The sequence below is a fragment of the Saccopteryx leptura genome, chromosome X (genome assembly GCF_036850995.1).
Source record: "Saccopteryx leptura isolate mSacLep1 chromosome X, mSacLep1_pri_phased_curated, whole genome shotgun sequence".
Taxonomy (NCBI): domain Eukaryota; kingdom Metazoa; phylum Chordata; class Mammalia; order Chiroptera; family Emballonuridae; genus Saccopteryx; species Saccopteryx leptura.
The window spans coordinates 36,286,496-36,310,433 of record NC_089516.1 but is presented as its reverse complement, the minus strand read 5'-3'; the positions used below and the strand labels follow the sequence as shown (position 1 = coordinate 36,310,433).

Below are 23,938 nucleotides of genomic sequence, written 5' to 3'. Positions count from 1 at the left end.
AGCTAAAGTAGAAAATTCTCATAAGCCCCAGCCTTATACTATTCTCCCCAATGATAAAGAATCAAGGGTTTGATTTATGCCCAAAAGAGATGGGGGAATGTTAGATTCAGGGAGTACTGGGGCTGCCAAAGAGTGTAACTATTGCAGGAACAGTAAGTGCTGATATGGCTCCTGTGAGGCTGGGAACAAAGAAGGTCAGAGACCCTTATCAGAAGTTTAGGTTTGAAATTCACCACTGAGCTAAAACCGGCCCCTATTGCTATGCCGGCCCCTGTTGCTATGCTGTGTGTGACCTCCCTAGCTAATAGCTAAACTGCCACATCTGCTTCTGTCCTATGCTTGCTCACTTAGGATATATAAGGGCCTGGCTGTAAGCTCCAGGCGCGGCTCCCATTTGCAGTTCCTTATGGGCATGGTGTCTCCGGACATCTCGGGAGTTTGCCCCTGCGCAGGTTAAACTGGCCAATAAAGTAACATCTTAACTCCTGAAAGTCTCCAACGTTTGTTCTTGTACCTGGTAGATGCTACACTATCACCTCTCCTCCTTGAGGCAGCATCTTCAGAACTGCCATGACAACCCAGGAAATCATACCCTATTAGAATGGCTGATGGCTGCCATTCATACAGCCTGGCAGAATGCCAGAGACTTGCCAAGGGCAGTGAGTCAATGGCAGTTGTATACTGAGTTGCAGCAGGTCCTTCTGGAACTGGTTATGAGAAATGCTGCTTTCAGCCTGTAGTCCCATTGGCCAGATGAGGAAGTATTTATGGCAGGGATAAGGGACCTTATTCTCAGGAGCACCTCATCAGCCATTTTTGGGTCACTAGTGGGTATCTCAAGCCCCTCTGTGGGGCAGCCCATTAATGCTGTTACATGGATGGTGGCAGATTTAGGGGAAGTAGAAGCAGTGCAGCACAGTAAGGACATGTGGGCTACTACTACCTGTGCTGCCCGGCTGCCCAACTAACAAGAGGAACAGCCCTGTAAAGGTTACCTGAACACAAATGTGGGTGGATTTGATTACAGCCAGGGCAGATAAAGAGAAATTAGATGGTAGGTCTAATAGAGTGCTGTCTATTATATTAGGTCTAATATATTAGACCTATTATAATAGGTCTAATAGCTTCTTAGCAGCAGCTTAAGCCAGAACAGAGGTTCCAGCCACTGAAACAGTGGGGGAAGCAGGCAGCCCCAGCTGCTCCCAAAAAAATGGCTGGTGTTTGTGCAGCATCGTGGCAAGATTACACATTGGAAGCAGCTGCCAAGAAAACGGTTGATACTCATGTCTCACAGCTGCAAGATTACTTGTTGAAGGCAGCTGAGGGAGAGGAGGTCCCCCCACACACCCATTGTTCCAGTTTGAATAGGGTGAAGGCCAAGGAACTCGTCTAATGGGGACAGGCAAGGCCTGGAGGCCCCACGTGGAACTGGCAACCCTCTGGTCCCCTTCTAATGTGCAGCAAGAATTGGCCGTAGGTAATAAATAGGTGCTTTTGCAGCAGCTAAGAGAACTGTCAAGGCAGCACAGGCCTTGAATATGTTCAACCCTGCCAGGCTCTGTAAAGCTTGCTGAGGGTTTTGAGTGGGGCTTGTGGCAACGGACAGAGTGCTTATGGAAAGGCACTGATGTCCATTATCAAAGAGTTGCCTGTAATGAGCTTTCATCTTTGGTAATTTGCACAGACAGCTGGGCTATCATGGACTGATCATTGAGCAGTATAATGAACTCTTGAAAAAGGGACTGTGACAAGAGGGGGACACTAGCTCCCTTGCTGAATGGACATGCCACTTGTGGATGAGAGACCCTGATGGGGGGGGCTAGCACCTGTGGAGGCCCTCCTGAACTGGGAAGCTGCTCCCATCCAGTTGCAGATACACACCAAGGACACTTGACTCAAGCTGGGCTTTGGGCAGCAGGGCAACATGCTCCTGCCTGTCCCAACAGTCCTCCTTAAAGACCAATGGCTTCGATGAACATGGCCCTGGACTCTACAGGCTCCTCACCTACGATGGGTGACTTTGTTGGTACCTTGGCATAGGGGGCTAGAGGTGGGCCTCCTGTTAACTCCCTCGACTACTAGCACCTGGCCACTTAGGTAGAAGTTTACTATCCCTTGAGTGCTCAGGGAGACATCATTGTGAAGGGCACCTTTGTAATTATTGTCATTTTTGGTATAACTTGTGCCTTAGTAGTCTGCTGTTATTGTGAGGCGAGCAACCCTAAAGGGGAGGAGTATAGGGAACAGCTGTTGTTAGGCTTACTCGCCTGTTTTCCGGCTGCAAGCACTTTGCATGATTAGTGTGTGAGCACATGGCAGAAAACCAAGTGGCTGTATAGCCTATATAAGGCCATAGGTACTTTCCCTTGGCACGGATTGCTTGCTCACCACTTCGAGGGGCAGTTTGCCTGTCTGCTAACCTGCTGCCACAAGAAGTGGTTTTTCCCCTGCCTGTTTGCTTGCCTGCCTCTGTGAGAATCCAATAAGTGGGAATGGCCTCATGCTTTCTGCCTCCGCAGCTCCTGTGCCCTCTGCCCGAGTCCTGTGTGAATTTCCCTTGCCTCTGCCACTGGCATTATAGCATCCTGCATTTTAGTGACTAAAGAGCTTGTAAGTAGGTTATTAGTGATAAGTTAGCTAAGCAGTGACAGACATCTTGGCTGGAAAGGTAGTTTTCTCTTTGTAATGGATCATACATGGGGTGATAAGTTGGCACCCTACCAATATCCCACAACCCTCCACCTAACAGCTTTAGCATCCACTGAGGACAAATGCCTCTGGTCTGTCATTATGCTCCAGTGTGACAACGCTCTTCCCTGCATCTACTCCACACCATTCCTATCAAATTTAATCAAGTGTAACATTTCTCTCATGCTCAGTATCTTAAGTTGTACGGCACTTAACTTAAATTACCTGTTAAGTAATCACTTTTAACAGCAGACTATAATTTTATTAGCACCAGCTGCCAACTCTGTATTGCAGTGGTTCTCAACCTTGGCTGCTCATTAGAAACATATGAGACATGTTAAAAACTCAGGCTGTCCCAGTGGTACCCCAGACCAGTGAAGTCAAGAGTCTCTATGGCAGGGGTCGGAAACCTTTTTGGCTGAGAGAGCCATGAACGCCACATGTTTTAAAACATAATTCCATGAGAGCCATACAACGACCCGTGTATATTACACCTTATCCAATAAAAATTTGGTGTTGTCCCGGAGGACAGCTGTGATTGGCTCCAGCCACCCGCAACCATGAACATGAGCGGTAGGAAATGAATGGATTGTAATACATGAGAATGTTTTATATTATTAACGTTATTATTTTTTTATTAAAGATTTATCTGCGAGCCAGATGCAGCCATCAAAAGAGCCACATCTGGCTCGCGAGCCATAGGTTCCCGACCCCTGCTCTAGAGTGACAGCCAGATGTCAGTAATTTGCAAAATTCCACAAGTTGATTCCCATGTGAAAACAAGGATGAGAACTACTGCTCTCAACAATTCCAGTGCCATTTCTTATCATTTCAAAGTCAGAAAGGTAACTAGTTTAGATGAGTTAATAAGCTGACTTAAGTTTTATAAAAAAGTGATAAAAGCATAACGCTCAGTTTTCTTCAGAAAAATAGTGCTCTTAAAATTCATGATTCCTTAGCAATCAAACATCACAGATGTAAACCACATCGTATGATTTCTGGGAAATCCAGGTTCAAATTAAGATATATTTTCTGCTCAGTTCTCCAAGAGACCACACTAACATTGTATAAGTGATTAAGAAGGTCAGATACCTGGACTTCATGACAAAGAAATAAAGCTAAGTTGGTGGAGGAAGCAGAGAAGTCAGCAGTCTTAATTTTCCCTATAGGGTCTAGAATTGGTCTTAAGTGAGTTTCCCTCAGAAAAGAAACAGATCATCCTGAAGATTACTGATACTCAGAAATTTCAAATCCATTCCTATACCATTTTTTTTTGACCAGAGATTTATTGTATTTTCCAAACTATACAGCCCGGCAGGGGAAAACCACTTCTCAGGCAAACAGCAAAAACAGCCCCTCACAGTGGCAGGCCGGCAATCCACAATCTGCCATCTACCATCTGTTACACTGCAGGCAAGCACCCATTGCCTTACAGAGGCTGTGCGCACGTGTCTCTGCCATGTGCTCACGCACTAATCAAAGTACAAGGAAGCAAGCCTAACACAGCTGTTTCCCAACACCATCTTTCTGGCAAATGCCAAACAAAAGGATGATGGAGAGATCATTGACTTAGTTAAACACAGTAACTGCATTTCAAAACCACGAGCACCCGCCCAAAGAGTATGTTAGCTACAATTGTGTGAGATTCATTACTTCAAGAAAAATTAGTAAGGGAGGGAAGGAGAAAGGTGGGGGGGAGTGAAGGTAGGGGAGAGGTAGAGGAGGTGAAGAGGGAGAGAGTGTGCATGAATATGAATAAACGAATCCCTTCTTCTATCGCTGTTATGTGATAATGCGAACAGATCCCCATGTGAAAATACTGTTAACCAATTTTATTACTCAAGAATACATTGGAAACAACAACAGAATAATGTCCTCCAACTTTAATTACCTCCTGTCTTCTGCCAGCATCCATGAGATGGATAACTGCCCAAGTCCAGTAAGGAGGGCTTTCACTGAAGGGGTAGGCCAGGCGGGGAAGTCAAGCCCCACCCCCACCCCCACCCCCGTCCTGTTATTGAAAGTCCCAGGCTGAGTGATGAGAGGTTGAAGTAAAAAGGACAGCAAGAGCAAAATCTTATTAGTTTGTTATCACAATGGCAGTGACACTCATGACAATACAGAAGCTCAGACAGTGGACAGCAACGAGGAGAATCTCCTTAGGGAGAATGAAAACATTGGAGTATTTGTTAAGCTCGAATGCAGCCATGTATAGCAAAACCACCCCTGGATTCCTCACCCCCTCTTCTGACAGCAGGAAGAACTTTGGGGAACAGAACTCCAGCATTATAGCTTTACTGTATCTGGCAAGTCCTCATCCTACTCGGTTCCTCCGCTGGAGGAACGCTGGGTCAAAAGGGTGGCCCAGAGTGGCAAGGACGCCGCGCTCTGAGAAGCCAAAGGGGAGAAAAGCTTCTTCGGGGTTTCAGCCACCCGGTGTGGATGTGTTTTGTTCTGGTACTGATATCATTCAGGGCCAGCGGAGATTCTCCCAATTGGGGTCAAGCTCAGGTAGAGAAGCCGAGGGCGCTGTTACCACATCTCTGCCAGTAGGGGACGACAAAACTCTGAACATGTTCCAAGTCAAGTTACTGGGGCGGAACCGTACAGAGGACGTTGAATCCCTCAATCAAAGGAAAACCTGCTGTCTCTTCGCCCTACAACCAACCACCGCCATCACTAAAAAGGATTCCCAGTATATTATTGGACTCTGAGTATGAGAGAAAAATACGTGCCTCGCTAAACAGGCCTCACAGTCAAATGAAAACAGCGCATTCATGGCTACAGTAGCCTGGCCCTGGTATCTTGATTTTGCATATGAAGAGGAGGAGATCTTTTGAGGGAAATCTCCCACTTCACCACCTGAAGCAAAACTGGTGACAATAGGGCCTCAATTTAGAAGCTCCCCTAAATGCCTGTTCCTACCTCACTGGCAGTTCAGCTCAGCTGAAACCCAAAATGTGAGCCAGAGCACTGGCACTATTTGACCTCAGCACCAGCTCTGCACAGCCACAAGTGGTGGCCTCACTCAGTGGGCACAACTCGAGGCCATTCTCTTAGCAGCAGGATGAGGCCAACATGGAATACTGACCTCAACCATGCCCCTCAGGGTCCCAGAAGCAGACAGTTGGGAATAAATTTTAGGAAGGACCGATAGATCTTATTTCAGTCTATTATCTACTATTACAACCCAATAAAAAGAGCTTAGACCAGCCTGCTAATTTTTGTTCTCATCATCAATAATCACAGAAAAAAAATAGATGGACAAAAGGCAACCCACACCCTACTGGAGAGGCATTCAGTGGCCACTCTCTCCAACATACAGCTGAAAGGTGCACAGGGCACTTCAGTGAGGTTTCATAGTCACCATTCCATGGGTCTGGGTGAATAACGTGAGTAGAGTCATCAAATGGCTTCAACCTTGATTGCCTTATTTAGCACAACCCAGGTACCTGGGCATCAGAAGCAGAATATGAGAGAGGAACTAGGGAACATATAACTCAGTGTCTTCAATAAATATAATGGAAGTCAAAATAAAAAGAACATATAAGATTGAGACTTAAGAGACATATCCAAATGTAATGTGAACCTTATATGGATATTGATTCAAACAAACCAAATGTAAAACTGGAAATTCTGAACTAGATATTTGAATTATTAGTTTTTGGTATGATAATAGAGTATTGTATTTGTGATTTTTAAAGAGTCCTTACCTTTTAGATATACATACTGAAATATAAAATGACACATTTGGTATTTATTTCAAAATAATTAATAAAACAAGCTATAATTTGATTATCATTGTAGGTGAGTGATGGATACATAGGTCACTGTACTAATTTCTCTACTTTCGTATATGTTTGAAAGTTTCCATAATAAAAAAGTGGAAAAACTTCAAGTTCTTGTATAAAAATATGCAAAAAAGAGGATCATAGTATTATTATTGGGGATGATTCATACACATTATAAGCAAAATAACTTATGCTGCCTTAAAGTACTACTGTAATGTATGAGAAAAATACAAATGGATGGAAGTTCCATACATCCACTGGTTGCTACAATTTCCACATTCAATACATCATCATTCCCAAGACAAGTAAAAAGGCAAACATTTTAAAAGGCCTTAAAACATATGTTTTGCAAGAGATTACCTGCAAGTTTAAGAATTAGTTCTAAGTTTTCTGAATTCTCAAAATTCATAAAGTCTGAATTCTTTGCAACAGTCCCTTTTCCAAATACCTTTGTATGATGTCATTATTCATATATTCGACATAATGAGTATTTGTGAAGTGCTAGACTTTGTGGGCATAATGAAGAACACACAAGCCTTGTCCTCTAGAAGCATATATTCTACATAGACTTGCAAATGTGGTATCAGAACATTAGAGCAAAATGTGCTAAGATTTTAAGCATGTGTGTGTCTATAAATGTTTATTTTAAAGAATAAGTCTAAGAGTCAGAGTCATCACGAGACAGCAGATTACATTTTATGATAGAAATAATTTATTTCACATGTGCTATTGCCAACATTCTCAGTTCTGAATACCTGGAATGCCACCCTTTAAAACTCTGGTTCAAATGTCATATATTTTATATTAACTGGATAAAGAAATAGCAGAATTGGCACAGAGGAGCTATGACTACCCCTAATGTTTTGACAAGAAATAAAGAATACTTTACATTTCAAAGCTTAAAACCTTGTATATAAAATAAAAACCCAAGGGCTTCTTCCTTCTCCCGCTTAAGGTTACTAATTTTACCATAAATAAACCCTTTGTTAACAGCCATGAGATGCATTATCCTATGTAGTGGAAACCTCTTGCCCCAGATCATGTCTTATTACCCCTAAACGATTCATTAAGTCTGACTATCTAATGATGTATCTATTGGTTAATTTCCCTAAATATTTTCCCACCAAACACAATTATCTTCAGCTCAGCATGTATACCTTTAACACAAGTTCATTCTATATTCAAAGATTTTCAATTTTAGTGCTTACATAGCCATTTTGTCAGGATAATTGTAACAGGTATAAATATCTCTCTTTCTGTAATCTAAAACCAACTAAAAAAGAAAGTAGACACCAAGATAACAAAATATTTCATGCTTAAAGGCAAATGTATTTACTTCCTTTCCATGTAGCGCGTAATAAGTTATCTATATGCTTGTTATTCCTTTTCCAAATTAAGTCGGGGACAGCCTTTGAAGATCTACTCATCTTCCACGGTGAGCTATCTTGCACTATGTTCTAGTAAGTATCTTATGTAGGGGGAAAGGAACATTCTTGTTGACTTACAGATTAGTCAACTGGGGAGTGTTCTGGGAGGAGAGTTGATGTATATTGTCTCTTCCGTTGTTGCTGTGAAGCTCACAGTAGGGTTGTATCAGTTTGCACCAACAGATGCCTATGGAAGCCATTCATATATGCTACAGCAGAAAGGAAGGCACAGGAGAAAAGGAGGAGGAGGAAGAGGAGACTCGTCTTATGATGGAGTGAAGTGGCTGCTAGGTGGAATAATCAGGAATAACAGAAGCGAAGTCATCCTCCTTAGGATGCCATGCCAAGCAGAAAGCCTCCGAAAAATCCACCAGTCACTAGAACATTCTTCTTCACAAACGACACCACCTAGGAACAGAAGATAGCACAATGGGCTATTTTGCTAAAAATATTATTAGAAATCATATCTATTATCTATGCAATCTTGACAAATGTCAGTCCCCTCATCTGTTGAGTGGTTTGTATTTTACTCACAGGGCAATGGAAGCCATGAATGGACTTACATGTGAAAATTACCCTGGCTGCTATGGGGAGAATAAAACTACAGGAAGCCCAACAAGAAGCTAGACACAAATCAGGAGATGAGACAATAGGTCTTTGGATCAGTGGTGGCCGGGATGCTAGTGCACAGTGATCAAATTCAAGAAATATTTCCAAGACAGCACTTTGTGTGACCAGATAACCGTCCATATGGGGGATGAGAAGAAGTCAAGGCAAACTCAGTGGATTCTGTCTTTAGTAATAGAGCCAAGAAATCCACCCAAAAACTCATGTAGAGACAGGGAAGAACAGTTCATGGGAGCAGTTAGGGGGAAAGAGTAAAGCTGCATTCAGTAAACTGGCTACAGATGCAATTCACAATTTTCAATTCCACTCCTTCCATTTTCTTCAGCACCTACTCTCCAGTGCAGGCTGCTTACTCTGAAGTCTCTTCTCCAAGTTTCTCGATACATTCATCCTATCCATCTGTCTTTACATTCCACCCATCCTCCTCTGAAACTTCCTCTCAAGTAAATGCTTTGAATTCATATTCTCACACTTCACCACATCAGAATGATTAACAAGTGAGGTCCTTATTTTCTTAAATTCCCAAAGCATCCTACATCCTGTGAAAGTTCCCAGTGATCTGAGGCATGGAGCATACACTTGGCCCCTTTGGCTCCCATGTCTGTGCTCTATAATCTCCATTTCAGAGAGAACTTTGGTAAGAGAACTTTCTTCCAACTACAACCACCACCTTAGAAAGTGTTCACAGGGACAACACATCCAGTATTCTGGCCTACTCATCTCTTGAACTGAGGTACAATGACTTCATCAGCCAACCATCTAAAGGTACTCACATCCTGACCTTCCTCTGATCTTGTCCACTCGACTACTCCATCCTCCTGGGACTCTAGACTCCTCACTATAACGGGGCCTAAGTCTTCTGAGTCACTTTCATTCCCCCTGACTGGCCTGGACCTCACATTTCCCAACTTGAGGCATTTGCCATCTGCCATCAGGAGAATGGGGGAAAAAAATCACACAGCTTCCTGAAATAATTTCTTTCATTCATTACCTTTACTTTCTTCCTACTCATTTCTCGAGTTGCTATAGTTTGGCTTTCAAGACCACCACCCCGCTAAAACTCTTACTGAAGTCACTGTTGTGGCTAAATATTGAATTAATCATTTTCATTACCTGCTTCCCAAATAAGACCATGGGCTCTAAGGGGGAAACCAACCACTACCCCTGAGATATGTGACAGTGCTGGGCCATGAATAGGAATACAAAACTTTGTGGCATAAACCAAGTCCAAACCTTTTAGTTAGCTTTTAACAAGTTCCCTCTGTGAGTCAACAGCTGGTTCTAATCAAACGTTAACCTTAGACTTATTATTTTATTATACTTCCTGTATCATAAAAGAAGTTTTCGACAATGATGTATTGCTCTTGTAACTGTTTGAGTAATAAAGGTTTCGCAAAATGAGAAAAGTGTAACTTTCATAACTTGAGTTTGAGGAAGAGGGATGGAAGGAGGGAAGAAGAAGAGGGACTATCTGTGCTCCCGGGCCCCCACAAATTCTACTCCGGATAAATGACCAGTTTTCGCCAACCACTTGCCACTATACAAAAGCTGCCATCATGTACCTGACAATGCAGTTACCTGTTCAGTATTTTTCTAGTCTGCTAAGTCATTTACTACTCATCTATCTGGTTTCCAACTCCTCAAAATTTGCTGACTTTTGTTGTCTACTGGTATTCCTCTCCTGTTCTCTTGGTCCTTGTGGATTTAAATGTTTAACCATTTTTATTGTCACTGTCATTTCAATACATTTCAGAAGGAAGCAGAGATAAATGCATGTGTTTAATCTCCATGTTTAACCTAACTTCACCTACCATGTATTCTATTTGATCCCATGACTTTCTCTTGTCACTGCTACTAGAGTGTGAGTGCGAGGACAAGGCCTATTTCAATTTACCCTTAAATCACAAATCCCTCCCCTTTCCTCTGTGAATCCAGAATTCCACTGCTCCAAACTATGGAAGGTGCCGAGCACCTTGATCCTGGTTTATTTCTCTCCAATTCAGTGCACTTACTTCTTTGGACATTTGACATGTTTTTAAAGGTAATAAATCAGGAACAAAATACATACTTTTATAAAGGAAAATTTTTCATGTTCCTCCAGTGCTAGCCAATATAAACTAGCCCAGTTTTATCGATTAGATCAGGGGTTAGCAAACTACACCCCATGGGCCAAATATAGCCAGTTGTGTGTTTTTAAATAAAGTTCCATTGCAACACAGTTATACCTACTTGTCTACATACTGTCTATGGTTATTTTCTTCATGCTACAGGGTGGAGTTCAGGAGTTGTAACAGAGACCACAAGGCTTACAAAGCTGAAAATACTTGCCATTTAGCCCTTTACAAAAAACAAGGTTGTCAACCCCAAGGCTAGAAGTTCTGCTAGTTATATATAGAAAAAGTAAAGTATGGATATTTCAGAGATGTGTGTCCATGAATATGAAATGATTATATTGGCTATACAATCAACATCGTTATTATCCTCCCCACTTGCTGCACTGCCTCCATCCCTACAAGAACTAGTTCAAGAGATGACTCACATACGTGCATATACCACTTTGCACTCTCAGTCACAAGTCACCAAACACTTCAATTACCCAGCTTTTAAAAAATGTCTCTGAGGTGAAGCTACTCCATACAAAGCTGACAAATAGGTGTGTCTAGCCCCATTTTTTTTTTACATACAAAACTGTACCCTTCTCACACTCCATGTAAACAAAACCAGTCTCACCTCCTCAGCTTTGCTTTTCACCCCTGTAGATATGGGGTTGTTCTTACGGATCTTCAGCTGTTCCTTCGCTTTCTTCATGTCCTTCTCTACTCGTTGCCAGTCAACTTTGATGTACCCAGTATGATTTGCAATCTATAGTTTCAACAGCAATAGCAAGAAATGAGAAATACAGGCCTGTTACTTTGTGTGTGTGTGTGTGAAAAGAAATCACTGAAATACATCATCGAAAACCCTTCTGACTTTCCATTTTTGGAGACATTTGCCATCTAGTTCTTTGTATGATAATGACATTCACTGGACATTCACCCAGCATCCACTCTACGTGAAGGCCCTATGTCTAGTGCCAGAAATCAATGCCCTTCAATGACTGCTAGCAATTCTTTTACTTTATTTATACTCTTACCTCTCTCTAAAACGTTTCAAGTTCGCTTAAAAAATAAAATGGTAAAATGGTAAAGCTAAGATGTAAGGTGAAAAAACAAACTTTACAGCCAACGTAAGTCTGAGTTTCTTGACTATAGCATGGCTATCAGGTAGTAATTATTGTTGCTCAGAAAATCTAGCACATGGCCGGACAGAGACTTCTCAAAAGTGACTTCATATAAGGGATATGGGGAGAAGCACAGCCAATTATAACTATAGATTATGCCTACTTCCCACACACTAAAACTCAGTGAAAACAATATCATCAAGAATGTGTGAACTGGATGAAACTGATCAAATATGCAGTTTTCTGATGAATTAGTATTATCCTTGGAAACAAAAAACTGATTACAGCCTATCAATCAATCCTCCACCAATATCATGTATCTCTATCAAATTTTTGTTTAGTCATATCCACTTGAATATCTCAAGTATCTAAAACTGAAACTCTTCTCCTCCTCTATAGCTTCCTCCTGCACTGTTGCCCTTCCTATAATCTCTATTTTAGTTAATGGAATCACCAATTTACCAAATCAGGCTAAAGAAAATATTTGCAATATATATAATAAACAAAATATTAATATTCATCAAAGTAAAATCCTTCTAGAGATCATTAAGAAAAAATGACCCACTTAAAAATGGGTAAAAGCAACTGACATAAGAAAGTGGCTAATAAAAGGAAAAGTTCAATGTCACAAGTAATCAAGGAAATCAAAATTAATAAGCTACTATAGATTTTTATCAAATTGGAGACAAAAGATTGAAAATATCCAGCAATTGTAAGGATATGGGAAGATAGACACCCTTATCTGCTCTTACTGAGATTGTTATCTAGTAGCCTTTTAAGAGGCTAATTTGACATTATCTACCAACACTGAAACCACATACACCATTCTGCCACATCCAGAATGACAGCTCAAAATAGCATCTTTACTTATAACAATCAATAACTGGAAATAACCCAAAGTCTTACAGGATCTATATGCTGAAAACTATGAAATGCTAAGAACTCAAAGATGACCCAAATAATTGTAGAGATAGGCCATTTACACGGACTGGAAGACCTGACATCAAATTATATCCAAATTGAGCTATAGAGTTATCCCAATTCCAGCAGGATGTTTTATAGATAGATGTACAACAAGCTTATTCTAAAATGTATATGGAAAAGAAAAAAACTAGAAGAGCCAAAGTGATTTTTTTTAAAAAAAGAACAGAGTTGAGGAATCATATTACCTGATTTTAACACTGACTATAATATTACAATAATCAAAATATTGGTAATGAATAAAGGATAGACACATAGATGAATGGGACAGAATAAAAAGTATGGAAACAGAAAACCCAATTTAAAAATGGAAAAAAATGCCTAGACACTTTACCAAAAAGGATGAAAAGATGTTCCACATTGTTAGCTGTAGCATTCTGTATCTATCAATTGGCAATAGCCTTAGGACTGAAGATGAGTGACCAAGGAAAGCCACAAGAGCAACTAAAGCTATCAGATATCTAAGAACAAAATCGAAACACAGGTATACCAGATCCATATGGAAAAAAACAATAAAAGGCTATGTAAATACATTAAAGAAGACCCTGAAAGGGAGGTATGATAAAAAAAAGATGTATACCTATGTCTCCATGTAATAAATGACAAAATAAAATGCAACTAGTCATTGATGAAGTTTGACTTAAAGGTCACTAGCATTTTAAATAGTACATGTAAGCAAGCGTAATGCTATTCTTGTCTAATATTGCCAGGGGTATATCACATCTCCTCACACCACATCTCTAATGGGAAAGTGCGATTTCCAAACTTCTAGGAATATTTCACATACAGACCTGAAGGAGAAAAAATCCTCCTCCCACAGCTGTTGCAGCCAACTTTCCAACCTTCTGGAATATGAAACCCGTGCACCTACAAAAACCAAATCAACACCAGAAAAGTTGATAGGCTGTTGGGCACACAGAAACAGTTGTGCTAAAAATATAAATATGTATATATGTGTATTTATCTGGATATAGATAGATACACACATATGTATATATATCACATATATATGTGTGCCTGTGATATATAATGAAATATTAAATATAAATATGATATATGTTTTAAAACATTATATGTATTAATATGCTACATATATCTAATATATATGAAATATGAAATATTACTCAACCACAAAAAATCGAGGAAACCTTACCATTTGCAACAACATGGATGGACATAGAGGACATTATGCTAAATGCAAGAAGTCAGAGAAAGACAAATTCTATATCATCTCATTTATATGTTGAACCCTAGAAAAAGAGATAGAGGGCAGGGGGAGGAACTGGAAGAAGGTGGTCAAAAGGTACAAACTTGCAGTTATAAAACAAATAACTACCAGGGAGGTAATTAGTGGACATGATGTTACCACTGCTATATGATAGATAGGGAAGTGATTAAGAGAGCAAATCCTAAGATGTCTCATCACAAGAAGAATTTTTTTCTTTTTCTTGTGTCTATATGAAATGATAAATGTTGACCAAATCTACTGTGGTAATAGTTTCCACAATATATGTAAATCAAACCATCATACTGTATGCCTTAAACTTATACAGTGATGTATGTCAATTATTTCTCAGTAAAACTGGGGTGAAATGAGGTTAGATAATAACAGTACCAATTTCAGAGTTGTTGTGAGAAGAAAATGAGGTACATATATAAATACTTTAAACAGTACCTGGCATGTAGTAAATACCATATATAACCATTAAATAGCACGTTAACATGACGTTTAGATAAATCCTACACATTAAGAAATCTATTTCACAGATGTCAATGTGTTTTTATTGGTTAAAGGAGATGATTCCTATAACCGCAATACTAAGCCATGTAAAATAATTTTTAAAAAAAGAGACACTGGACCTCTTTCACATCACTTACCATCCAGTGACACCTCCAATTAACAGCTGCGTTGCCACACTATACTTTTCAGCTGAGGGCCCAGACTCCTGCCCAAACAGCTTGCGCCACCATGGCTGCTTTTTGGCCAATTCTGCAAGGTCCAGTGAGTCAAAGTGTCCTACAAGAATTAAGATACTGAATAAGAAAATAGTTATTTTTTACAATAAATTACTAGTATTCCTAACTAGATTAAGAGATTTTTAAAGAGATAGTTATAATAAGAACCTCCAAATATTATTCTATTTTAAATGGTTAATTAACTCTTAAATTCTGACTGCCAATTTCTGAAAATCAGACTAAAATCAACAAATCATATCTGTCTTAGAGGGGAAAAAAAACCTAGACTACTTAAAATCAGTACTCTTAGTTTTTCCTGTCAAATTTAAAAACAACCAAAAGTACCTAGAAAAAACTGCTAGTAATACTTAATGTTATGTATCTTAAATGAAATGGATTTTCTTCTCCTTTTCAGGAGTAACTCAATACTATTCAATAACTCACAAATTCACAGCTTCTCAATATTATGTGGATCTCCAGGTACAGTAAATATGAGGTAATGTTTACTTGAACTCTTGTTTGGTACCAATGTGCTAAGCAATAAATACGTATATCTAATTAAATCCACAGAACAAGGTACTATTCACTAACCCCATCTTATAATAAGAAATGGAAGTTCAGAAGTTGAGCGATTTGAAGATGATTTGCAAACATAACTCCCGTCTCCCCAGATTGCCGGCCATCTGAATAAAACACCCATAAAGATTAAAGAAAAAGAAAAGAACTTAAGTGATTGGCTCAATAAGTAAAAAAGAGTTACTAAAATGTCTAATCCCTCTCTCAGTGGGAAGATAATATAGGAATAAATTTAATGAAAGATGCACTGTAAATAACAAATCACCACAGAGAGAAACTGAAGAATGGCCTAAATTAATGGAGATATATCATATATACTATGTCTATTTTTTGCAAGACTTAGTATTTTTAAGATATTCATCCTCTCCATGTTGATCTATAGACTCAATGTAATCCCAATTAAAAAAGCGGGATTTTATCTAGAAACTGACCAACTGCTTCTAAAATTTATATGGCAATGCAAAGGGCTATTCCAGTTACTATGAGTACTAATCCAGTTTCTATAGCTTAATCCAGTTTCTATAGCTATACAAAAAAATTTTCCCCAAGACTTCATGGAGAAAAACAATCATTATACTCTCAGAAATTTTAGATTAGGAATTTAGACAGGATACTGCATTATACAGCACATGTCTGTTTCATGATGTCCAAGACTTCAATTGGAAGACTTACAGACAGGGGCCAGGAATCTCCTACTAAAATCACAAATACAGGCTGCCCCTCTGTGTAGGTTAGTTTGGACTTACTGGACTTACTGAAAATACAGTGTCTAGGTTCAAGGGTGCCTGTCCCAAAGGAGAAAATGAGAGACAGAGGGAGCCCAAGTGGTAGGCAGAAGATGAAGCTATATTCTTTAAGACGTAGTCTCAGAAGCCAAGCAGTGTTACTTCCACTGCACCCTGTTGGAGTAGTTCATATAGAATCTGAATACAGAGACCCCATCACTCAGTGGTACAGTGTCAAAGTCACAAGGGAAAAAAAAGCATGCGGAATGGAAGACATCATTGCAATCATTTAGGAAAATAAAATGTGCCATAAGGGGCCAAAGCAATTTTGGGGGAAAAGTACAAAGGTCAAGAGACTTCAAGACTTACAAAGCTATTATATTTGACACAGTGTAGAGATGACCTAAGGACACACAAATATATAAATAGAAGAGACTACAGGGTGCAGAAGTAGATCTATGCCTGACCAGGCGGTGGTGCAGTGGATAGAGCATCAGACTGGGATGCAGAGGACCCAGGTTCAAAACCCCGAGGTCGCCGATTCAGTGCAGGCTCTAGTTTGAGCAGGGCTTTCCAGCTTGAGCCCAAGGTCGCTGGCTTGAGCAAGGGGTCACTCAGTCTGCTGTAATCCCCTGGTCAAGGCACATATGAGAAAGCAATCACTGAACAACTAAGGTGCCACAACGAAGAATTGATGCTTCTCATCTCTCTCCCTTCCTGTCTGTCCCTATCTGTCCCTCTCTCTGTCACAAAAAAAATAAATAAAAGTATATCTGCACATATAGTCATTTGCTTTTCAAAACATGGCACCAAGGTAATTCAATGGGGAAAGTCTTTTCAACAAATTGTGTGAAACTATTATATTTAAGTGTCTTTAAAAACAAAAACCTCAATCTCTATTTTACATATCATACACAAAATATAATCCAAGAATTCTAAAAAAGTCATTATCACCAGAAATCCCTCCACGAAAAGATAGTCAATTCTTTCTATGTGTGATCTACCATATACCTCCCTAGAGATGTCTTAATAAATTTTAGAAATTATTTAGCAGAAGATCTTGAATTTAAAGATCAAGATACTCTTTTTTAGCTCTAGATAAACAGAACCTATAAGTTTCCCTGTGGTCAGTTTGTACATTTCAAAGGCATAAAATGTATCTCATCCTCTCCTAATGTTGATGTATAAAACTGTTACTTTAAAAACATATATATTGCTGAGTTTCTATTACTAGAAAAAATAATTCAAGATGTTTTGTAGATCCCAATTCATCAGAACCAAAATATGGATGTTTGAGGAACTGGGCCTCCTATGGCCTCACAAGTAATTAATTTTTTTTAAAAAAAGTTTTTTTGGCTTGCTCAGTAGTAGAGTGTCCCACCTGGCATGTGGAAGTCCCAGGTCCAATTCCCCTGTCAGGGCACACAGAAGAGGCGACTATCTGCTCCTCTCCCTCTCCCGCCCCCGCTCCCATCTCCTCCCCCTCCTCCCAAAGTCATGGCATGATTGATCCAAGCACATCGCGCTGGGAACTGAGGATGGCTCCTTCGAGTCTCCACCTCAGGTGCTAAAACTTAACTGGGCTGCAAGCAACCCAAGATGGGCAGAGCATCGACCTCAAACGGGAGTTGCTGGGTGGGTCCCAGTCAGGGCGCATGCGAGAGTCTGTCTCTGTATCTCCCCTACTCTCACTTGAAAAATTATTTTCCAATATAATAACAAAACATGACTGCTATGATAAAGAAGAAACTCTCTCCTTGGATTAATTATAACTAAAAACAAGAATGAGTTTTGAGGGTTTTTTTTTTTTTTTTTTTTTTTTTTTTTTTTGTATTTTTCTGAAGCTGGAAACAGGGAGAGACAGTCAGACAGACTCCCGCATGCACCCGACCGGGATCCACCCAGCATGCCCACCAGGGGCGATGCTCTGCCCACCAGGGGGCGATGCTCTGCCCCTCCGGGGCATCGCTCTGCCACGACCAGAGCGGAGGGGAAGAGAGAGACAGAGAGGAAGGAGGGGGGAGGGGGGAGGGGGGAGAAGCAAATGGGCGCTTCTCCTTTGTGCCCTGGCCGGGAATTGAACCCGGGTCCCCCGCACACCAGGCCGACGCTCTACCGCTGAGCCAACCGGCCAGGGTCGAGTTTTGAGTTTTGCTTTAATGTAATTTTACCAAGCCCCTTAGCTCAAAAGGGGTATCAGTCCAAAGAGGGATTAAATTAGAAATGTTTAGTTTGCAGAACTTCATTCAGTCATTCAATAAAGACTGCTAAGCACTACATAGACAAAAATAAGTTACTAGCCTTGCTTATGGGAAAATCAATGATCACACTGAGCATCACTGTAATAAAGATTGAAATTCATGATGACAACCTCAAAATTTCTCACAACAATTTCCTACATGCAAATACTTGACCAACCTACTCATCTTAAGTAAATAAGGGCAGTCTGCTATGCAGGAAAATAATTACATTGTGCATTCCAATCCCTTAGTCACCTATATTCAGTGGTGTCTGATAAATATTTAACAACTGGTTTTGAGGGAGGGCTGATTTGTAGAAGAGGCAACCATCTGCTCCTCTCCCTCTCCCTCCCCTCTCCCCTCCCCCTCCCAGTTTCCATGGTAGGACATTATTGAATTGTGACATCACTGAATTGTGACATCACTGAAACTTTGGGAAGAGATGCACAGTTATCATTTAATACTGTTATTTCCACCACATAGACACAATAAACACAAATAGTCTTAAGAGCATAGATAACAGTAAAACATGGCAAATAAAAAAAGTGATGAGTTTTGAGTATTTTATTGCCTTTGTTTTCAACATAATTTATGTAACCTGTTTATATAATTGAATTTTCAATGATGGTTCTGTTTAGTAATCGGATCTTGTAAGCAAGTACAGTACCGAATTGAATATAACCATGGAGCATTCAAAGTAGAGTAAGAAGTATGAATTAAAGACGTGCTCCACTACATATTATATTATTATATTATTGGGAATCTTCGTTTGACTATGAAGACTAAATAAAAGACTATTTCAAAGTACAATCACTAGCATATAACTCTTTAAAAACCATCAAAAGCGCCACGAAAGGCGCCCTACACACAGTAAAACACTTGTCAGGTGGCAGAGTAAACACAGAGTAAACGGCTAAAGAAGCCGCTTTAGTCCCCAAGTGGCCAGAGCCTTCTGAGAACTGGGACGGACTGTCTCAGGGATTAGGCTTCTGGGGGCGGTGCCGGAAGTTTAAGCGAGACCAAGGGGAGACAACAGCCCGGGGCAGTTCGGCTCAAGCCGGCGCCTGACCTTGGCCGGACCCTGGAAGTGGCTGGGCTTGAGGCAAATCCCCAGCACTCATCACCCTCCCCGCTCCGGCGCCACTTGGGCCCCCTGGGGAGCTCAGCTGGGACGTGGAGCCCTTCCTCTTCCGCAGCCCAGGAAGGCGGCTCCTTCAAGGCGCCGGCAGCGCGCAGGCTAGTTCTTACCTTGACTGGACGCGGCCATTTCAACTAGCTGATCTCGCGATGACACCTGCGGGGTTTCGGCGCCGTAGGACAACGAGTGGCGCGCTGTCAGCGCCGCACTGTGGCTTCCGGCACGTGGGGCAGTTGTTTCCATTCCCAAGGCCACAGCGGAAGAGGGCGGGCTGGGTGCTCGCGGGGACACTCCCTATCCCTGCCTGCAACTGCGTCACAAAGCCTCCCCCGCCCCCGCCCCTCTCCCCTCCGCCCCCGCCCCGCCCCTCTCCCCAGCCCCGCCCCCTCCTCGCCCCGCCCCCCCCCGTGGTGTCTCAAGCCCAGAGGCCCGGCACCGCAGCTGCTCCTAGCTGCGCGTGCGCAGAAAGCCTACCCTGGCGGAGTATCTCCGTGGTACAGGGGGGCTAGATACTCACCTGATAGGGTGTTCTATAGGCATGATCATGACCCAGCTGTTCCCTAGTAAAGACTATTTAGCTGTCACTTTACTAAAAATAAAGAAAACAGGATTGTCATTTTTGTTAATGTGGACATTGAGCAAATATTTATCAGTGCTGGTATCTATGTGCCTGACGCTGTTCTAGTTCAGGAAGACAGACATTTTAAAAACATTTAAGCAATCACAATACGAGAAGCGCTTGGAAAGAAGAGTTTCATTGCCTGCAATGCTACCGCGCCCTTTAACTTTGTGCTAGGGCATATCTCCCCACCTTACCCCTAAGCTACTCTCGCTGTCACCCCATCTCAGTTAACAGACAACTTCACCGGTCCAAAAACCTTAGTGTTATTCCAAACTCCTCTCAAATCCCACAAATCCAATTTATTAGCAACCCTCATAAACTCTACCTTAACAGTAAATCCTGCCATTTTCCCCTCCTCCAGCACTACCATCTTAGCCCAGGTCACAATCTTGTCTCAATCTAGTGAACAGGTTGACATGCTCCTACTCTTGCTCCCCTAAAGTCTATTTTCTCCACCACGACCAAAAAGAGCAATATAAAAGGTAATTGAGATGAAAGAAGTGAAAGGATTAAGAAAAAAAAAAAAAAGGCCCTGGCCAGGGTAGCTCAGTTGGTTAGAGCGTCATCCTGATATACAGAGGTTTTGTGGGTTCCATCCCAGGTCAGGGCACATACAAGAAACAACCAATGAGGGCATGAATAGGTGGAACAACAAATTGATCTCTCTCTCTCTCTCTCTCTCTCTCTCTCTCTCTCTCTGTCTTTGCCTCTTTCACCTCCTCTATCTCTAAAAGTTCAACCAATAAAAATAATAATAAAAAAGACCAAAAAACACATACAAAAAAACCCCCAGAACTAATAGACACAGACAAACAGCACTGTGGTTACAGTAGAGAAAAGGGGGTAAGGAGAGGTAGAAGAGGGTAAAGGGGAATAAATGAAAGAGACTTGACTTTGGATAGTGAATACAAAGGACAAGATACAGATGATGTATTGTACAGTTGTACAATTGAAACATACAGTTTTATTAACCAATGTCACTGCAATAAATTCAATAAAAAATAAAAATAATAGGTAACTGCAATCACATCCCTCCTCTATTCAGAACCTTACTGTGACTCTTTGTTGCCCTCAGTGTAGAAACCAAAGTCCCTTTGCTGAAATGTAACCTTCTCAGTGAGACTTTCCATAACCCATCCTTTTTTAAAATTGCAAACTGGTACACCCCTTTCCCTTTTTATTCTTTGGTATCTGTGGGAGACTGGTTCCAGGGCCCCCACAGATACCAAAATCCTCAGATGCTCAATTCTGTTATATAAAATGGTGTAGAACAATGATTATCACTGGCCCTCCACATCTGACAATTCCCAACCCTGGGAAGCAGAACTCATGGATACAGAGGGTAGACTGTACTTTCTTTTTGTGCACAACATTTATTTTACCTTCTAATATGTATAAGGTACTCATGTATTATGAGTATTGCTTATTTTCTCTCAGTTGTTTTTATTTTTCACTACTGTGCCCCAGTGCCTAACACATTGTCTGGCAAGGACAAATGGGTAGTTGCATAGCCTTAGGCAAACCATTTAACCTCTCTGCACCTCAGATGCTTCATCTGTACTACTCACTTTGTAGTCTCATTGTGAGATAAATCAGATCATGTGTAACGTATCTGGCAGAGAATATATCACCCTGTATTGTGAATATTGGGCTACCTTTCTGTCTCCCCTATTGGATTATATCTCCCAGAAGGCAGGAAATGTATTTTATTCATCTCTGAGGCACAGGGGTTGGGAGCATGACTTCTGAGCTAGATTACATAGGTTTGCATGCTACCACTTATAACTGTGTGACCATTGCCAACTTGCCTAACCTCTCTATGCTTCAGTTTCATCACCTATGAAGTGAAGACAAGAATAGCAGCTGTGTTAGAAAGCATTTAGAACAGTTCCTGGCATATAGTGCATGCCAGCTATTACCTCTACATCCCAGTGCCTGGCAAAGAGAGAGCACATTTTTATCAAAGGACCTTCTTCCAGCTTGTTTCTAACCTGAACAATGTCTCACCAGTTGTTCCCAAACACATCATTACCCATGCAGAACTGGACTCTCAGCAGTAACCTTTCTTACTGAAACCCTGGTCAAGTTTTTTCTTATTATCTCCTATACTTTAGCAGGGATCCCCAAACTTTCTACACAGGGGGCCAGTTCACTTTCCCTCAGACCTTTGGAGGGCCACCACATACAGTGCTCCTCTCACTGACCACCAATGAAAGAGGTGCCCCTTCCGGAAGTGCGGCGGGGGCCAGATAAATGGCCTCAGGGGGCCGTAGTTTGGGGACGCCTGCTTTTTTTTTAATCTTATTTTTATTAATTTTAACACAGTGACATTGATAAATCAGGGTACATATGTTCTGAGAAAACATCTCCAGATTATTTTGACCTTTGATTATGCTGCATACCCCTCACTCGAAGTCAAATCATCTTCCGTCACCTTCTATCTGGTTTTCTTTGTGCCCCTACCCTCCCCCCACCCCCTTCCTTCCTCGCCCCCTCCCCACCCCTCCACCCCACTCCCTGTTACCATCACATTCTTGTCATGTCTCTGAGTCTCATTTTTATGTCCCATCTATGCATGAGTTCATATAGTTCTTAGTTTTTTCTGATTTACTTATTTCACTCCATATAATGTTATCAAGGTCCATCCATGTTATTGTAAATGATCTGATGTCATCATTTCTTATGGCTGAGTAGTATTCCATAGTATATATGTACCAAAGCTTTTTAATCCACTCGTCCTCTGACGGACACTTGGGCTGTTTCCAGATCTTCGCTATTGTGAACAATGCTGCTATAAACATGAGGGTGCATTTCTCCTTCTGGAACCATTCTATGGTGTCCTTGGGGTATATTCCTAAAAGTGGGATAGCTGGGTCAAAAGGCAGTTCGATTTTCAATTTTTTGAGGAATCTCCAAACTGTTTTCCACAGAGGCTGCACCAGTCTGCATTCCCACAAGCAGTGTAGAAGGGTTCCTTTTTTTCCACATCCTCGCCAGCACTTATTCTGTGTTGTTGGGACGCCTGCTTTAAGGCCTACTCCCCCTAATATACATTAACCTGAATAGGAGACATAGTATTGGATACCTGAGCCAAATGTAAACAACCTTAAGAAGTATCAGATAACAACAATGCAAGATAAATAAATACATAATTTCTGGTTAGTTATGAGTGCTATGTATAAAAATAAAACCAGGAGGGATATCAGGAGTGCCAGGGTAGGTAGAGAGCTTGTCATGTAAATGTGGTCCATATTTGAGCTCATTAGAAAGGCAAGATTTGAGCTAAGACTTGAAGGAGGTGTGAGAGTAGAAATGTGTGGGTATCTGGGAGAAAGGTGTTTCAGGCAGAGAAAATGGCGAGTGCCAAGGTGTAGGTGCAAGAATGTGGTTTGTAGATTAAGGAAGAGCAAGGAGGCCAGTAGCCAGAGTGCGATGAAACCACAGAGGTGGGATGAAGGAACATGCAGATTATGGCACATATTCTAGGCCCTGGTAGAGACTTAGGATATTACTCTGAGTGTAGTCAGAAGCCAATGGAAGGTTCTGAGCAGGGGAGTGACAGGATCTGCTTTATAGTTTTAAAAAGTCACATAGTGGTGTCTGTGTGAGGGGCAAAGGTATAAGTAGGAAAACTATCAGAATACTATATAGTTACTCTTGGTTATACAAATGGATTCCACAATCTTCTATGGCTAGTAAAGAAGAGGATTGAAGTAGTCTAGGAATATGAATACAGATTAAAGCTCCCTTTCACCTTGACCTCCCCCACCCTCTCTTCCTTTCCTAAAAGGTTCTGATTAAAGCAGTATTCTTGTGCCCCTACTGCACTCAGAGGTGAATGGGTTAAGCGTCAGCTCAGCCTCCCTTTTCCTATTCAGTTCTTCCTGTGGCTGCTTCCCACTGCCAGAAAGGAAGCGATCCTATCCCCCATGCTTAGTACTGCTGCT

At 41.2% G+C, this 23,938-nt stretch overlaps 1 protein-coding gene across 1 annotated transcript; it reads right to left on the bottom strand.

Moving 5' to 3' along the window:
* Nucleotides 1-7,168: 7,168 nt before the first annotated feature.
* FUNDC2 (FUN14 domain containing 2) lies at nucleotides 7,169-19,653 on the bottom strand. Its single transcript, XM_066357127.1, has 5 exons — nucleotides 19,480-19,653; nucleotides 14,613-14,751; nucleotides 13,526-13,601; nucleotides 11,264-11,395; nucleotides 7,169-8,314 (listed from the first exon to the last, which is right to left on the bottom strand). Exons 1-5 carry the CDS (start codon nucleotides 19,610-19,612, stop codon nucleotides 8,237-8,239), a joined length of 558 nt encoding a protein of 185 aa, XP_066213224.1. The 5' UTR covers nucleotides 19,613-19,653; the 3' UTR covers nucleotides 7,169-8,236.
* Between the last annotated feature and the right edge of the window lie 4,285 nt (nucleotides 19,654-23,938).

Bases quoted from the DNA above. Each gene is read 5' to 3' on its own strand.
- FUNDC2 (XM_066357127.1), bottom strand. From the start codon at position 19,612: ATGGAAACAACTGCCCCACGTGCCGGAAGCCACAGTGCGGCGCTGACA. The intron at 13,602-14,612 runs GTAAGTGATGTG...TGGTTTTTGTAG, and splicing joins ATTGGAGGTGTCACTGGATG to GTGCACGGGTTTCATATTCC. The intron at 8,315-11,263 runs GTGAGACTGGTT...TTCTGTTCCTAG, and splicing joins TGAAAAGCAAAGCTGAGGAG to GTGGTGTCGTTTGTGAAGAA.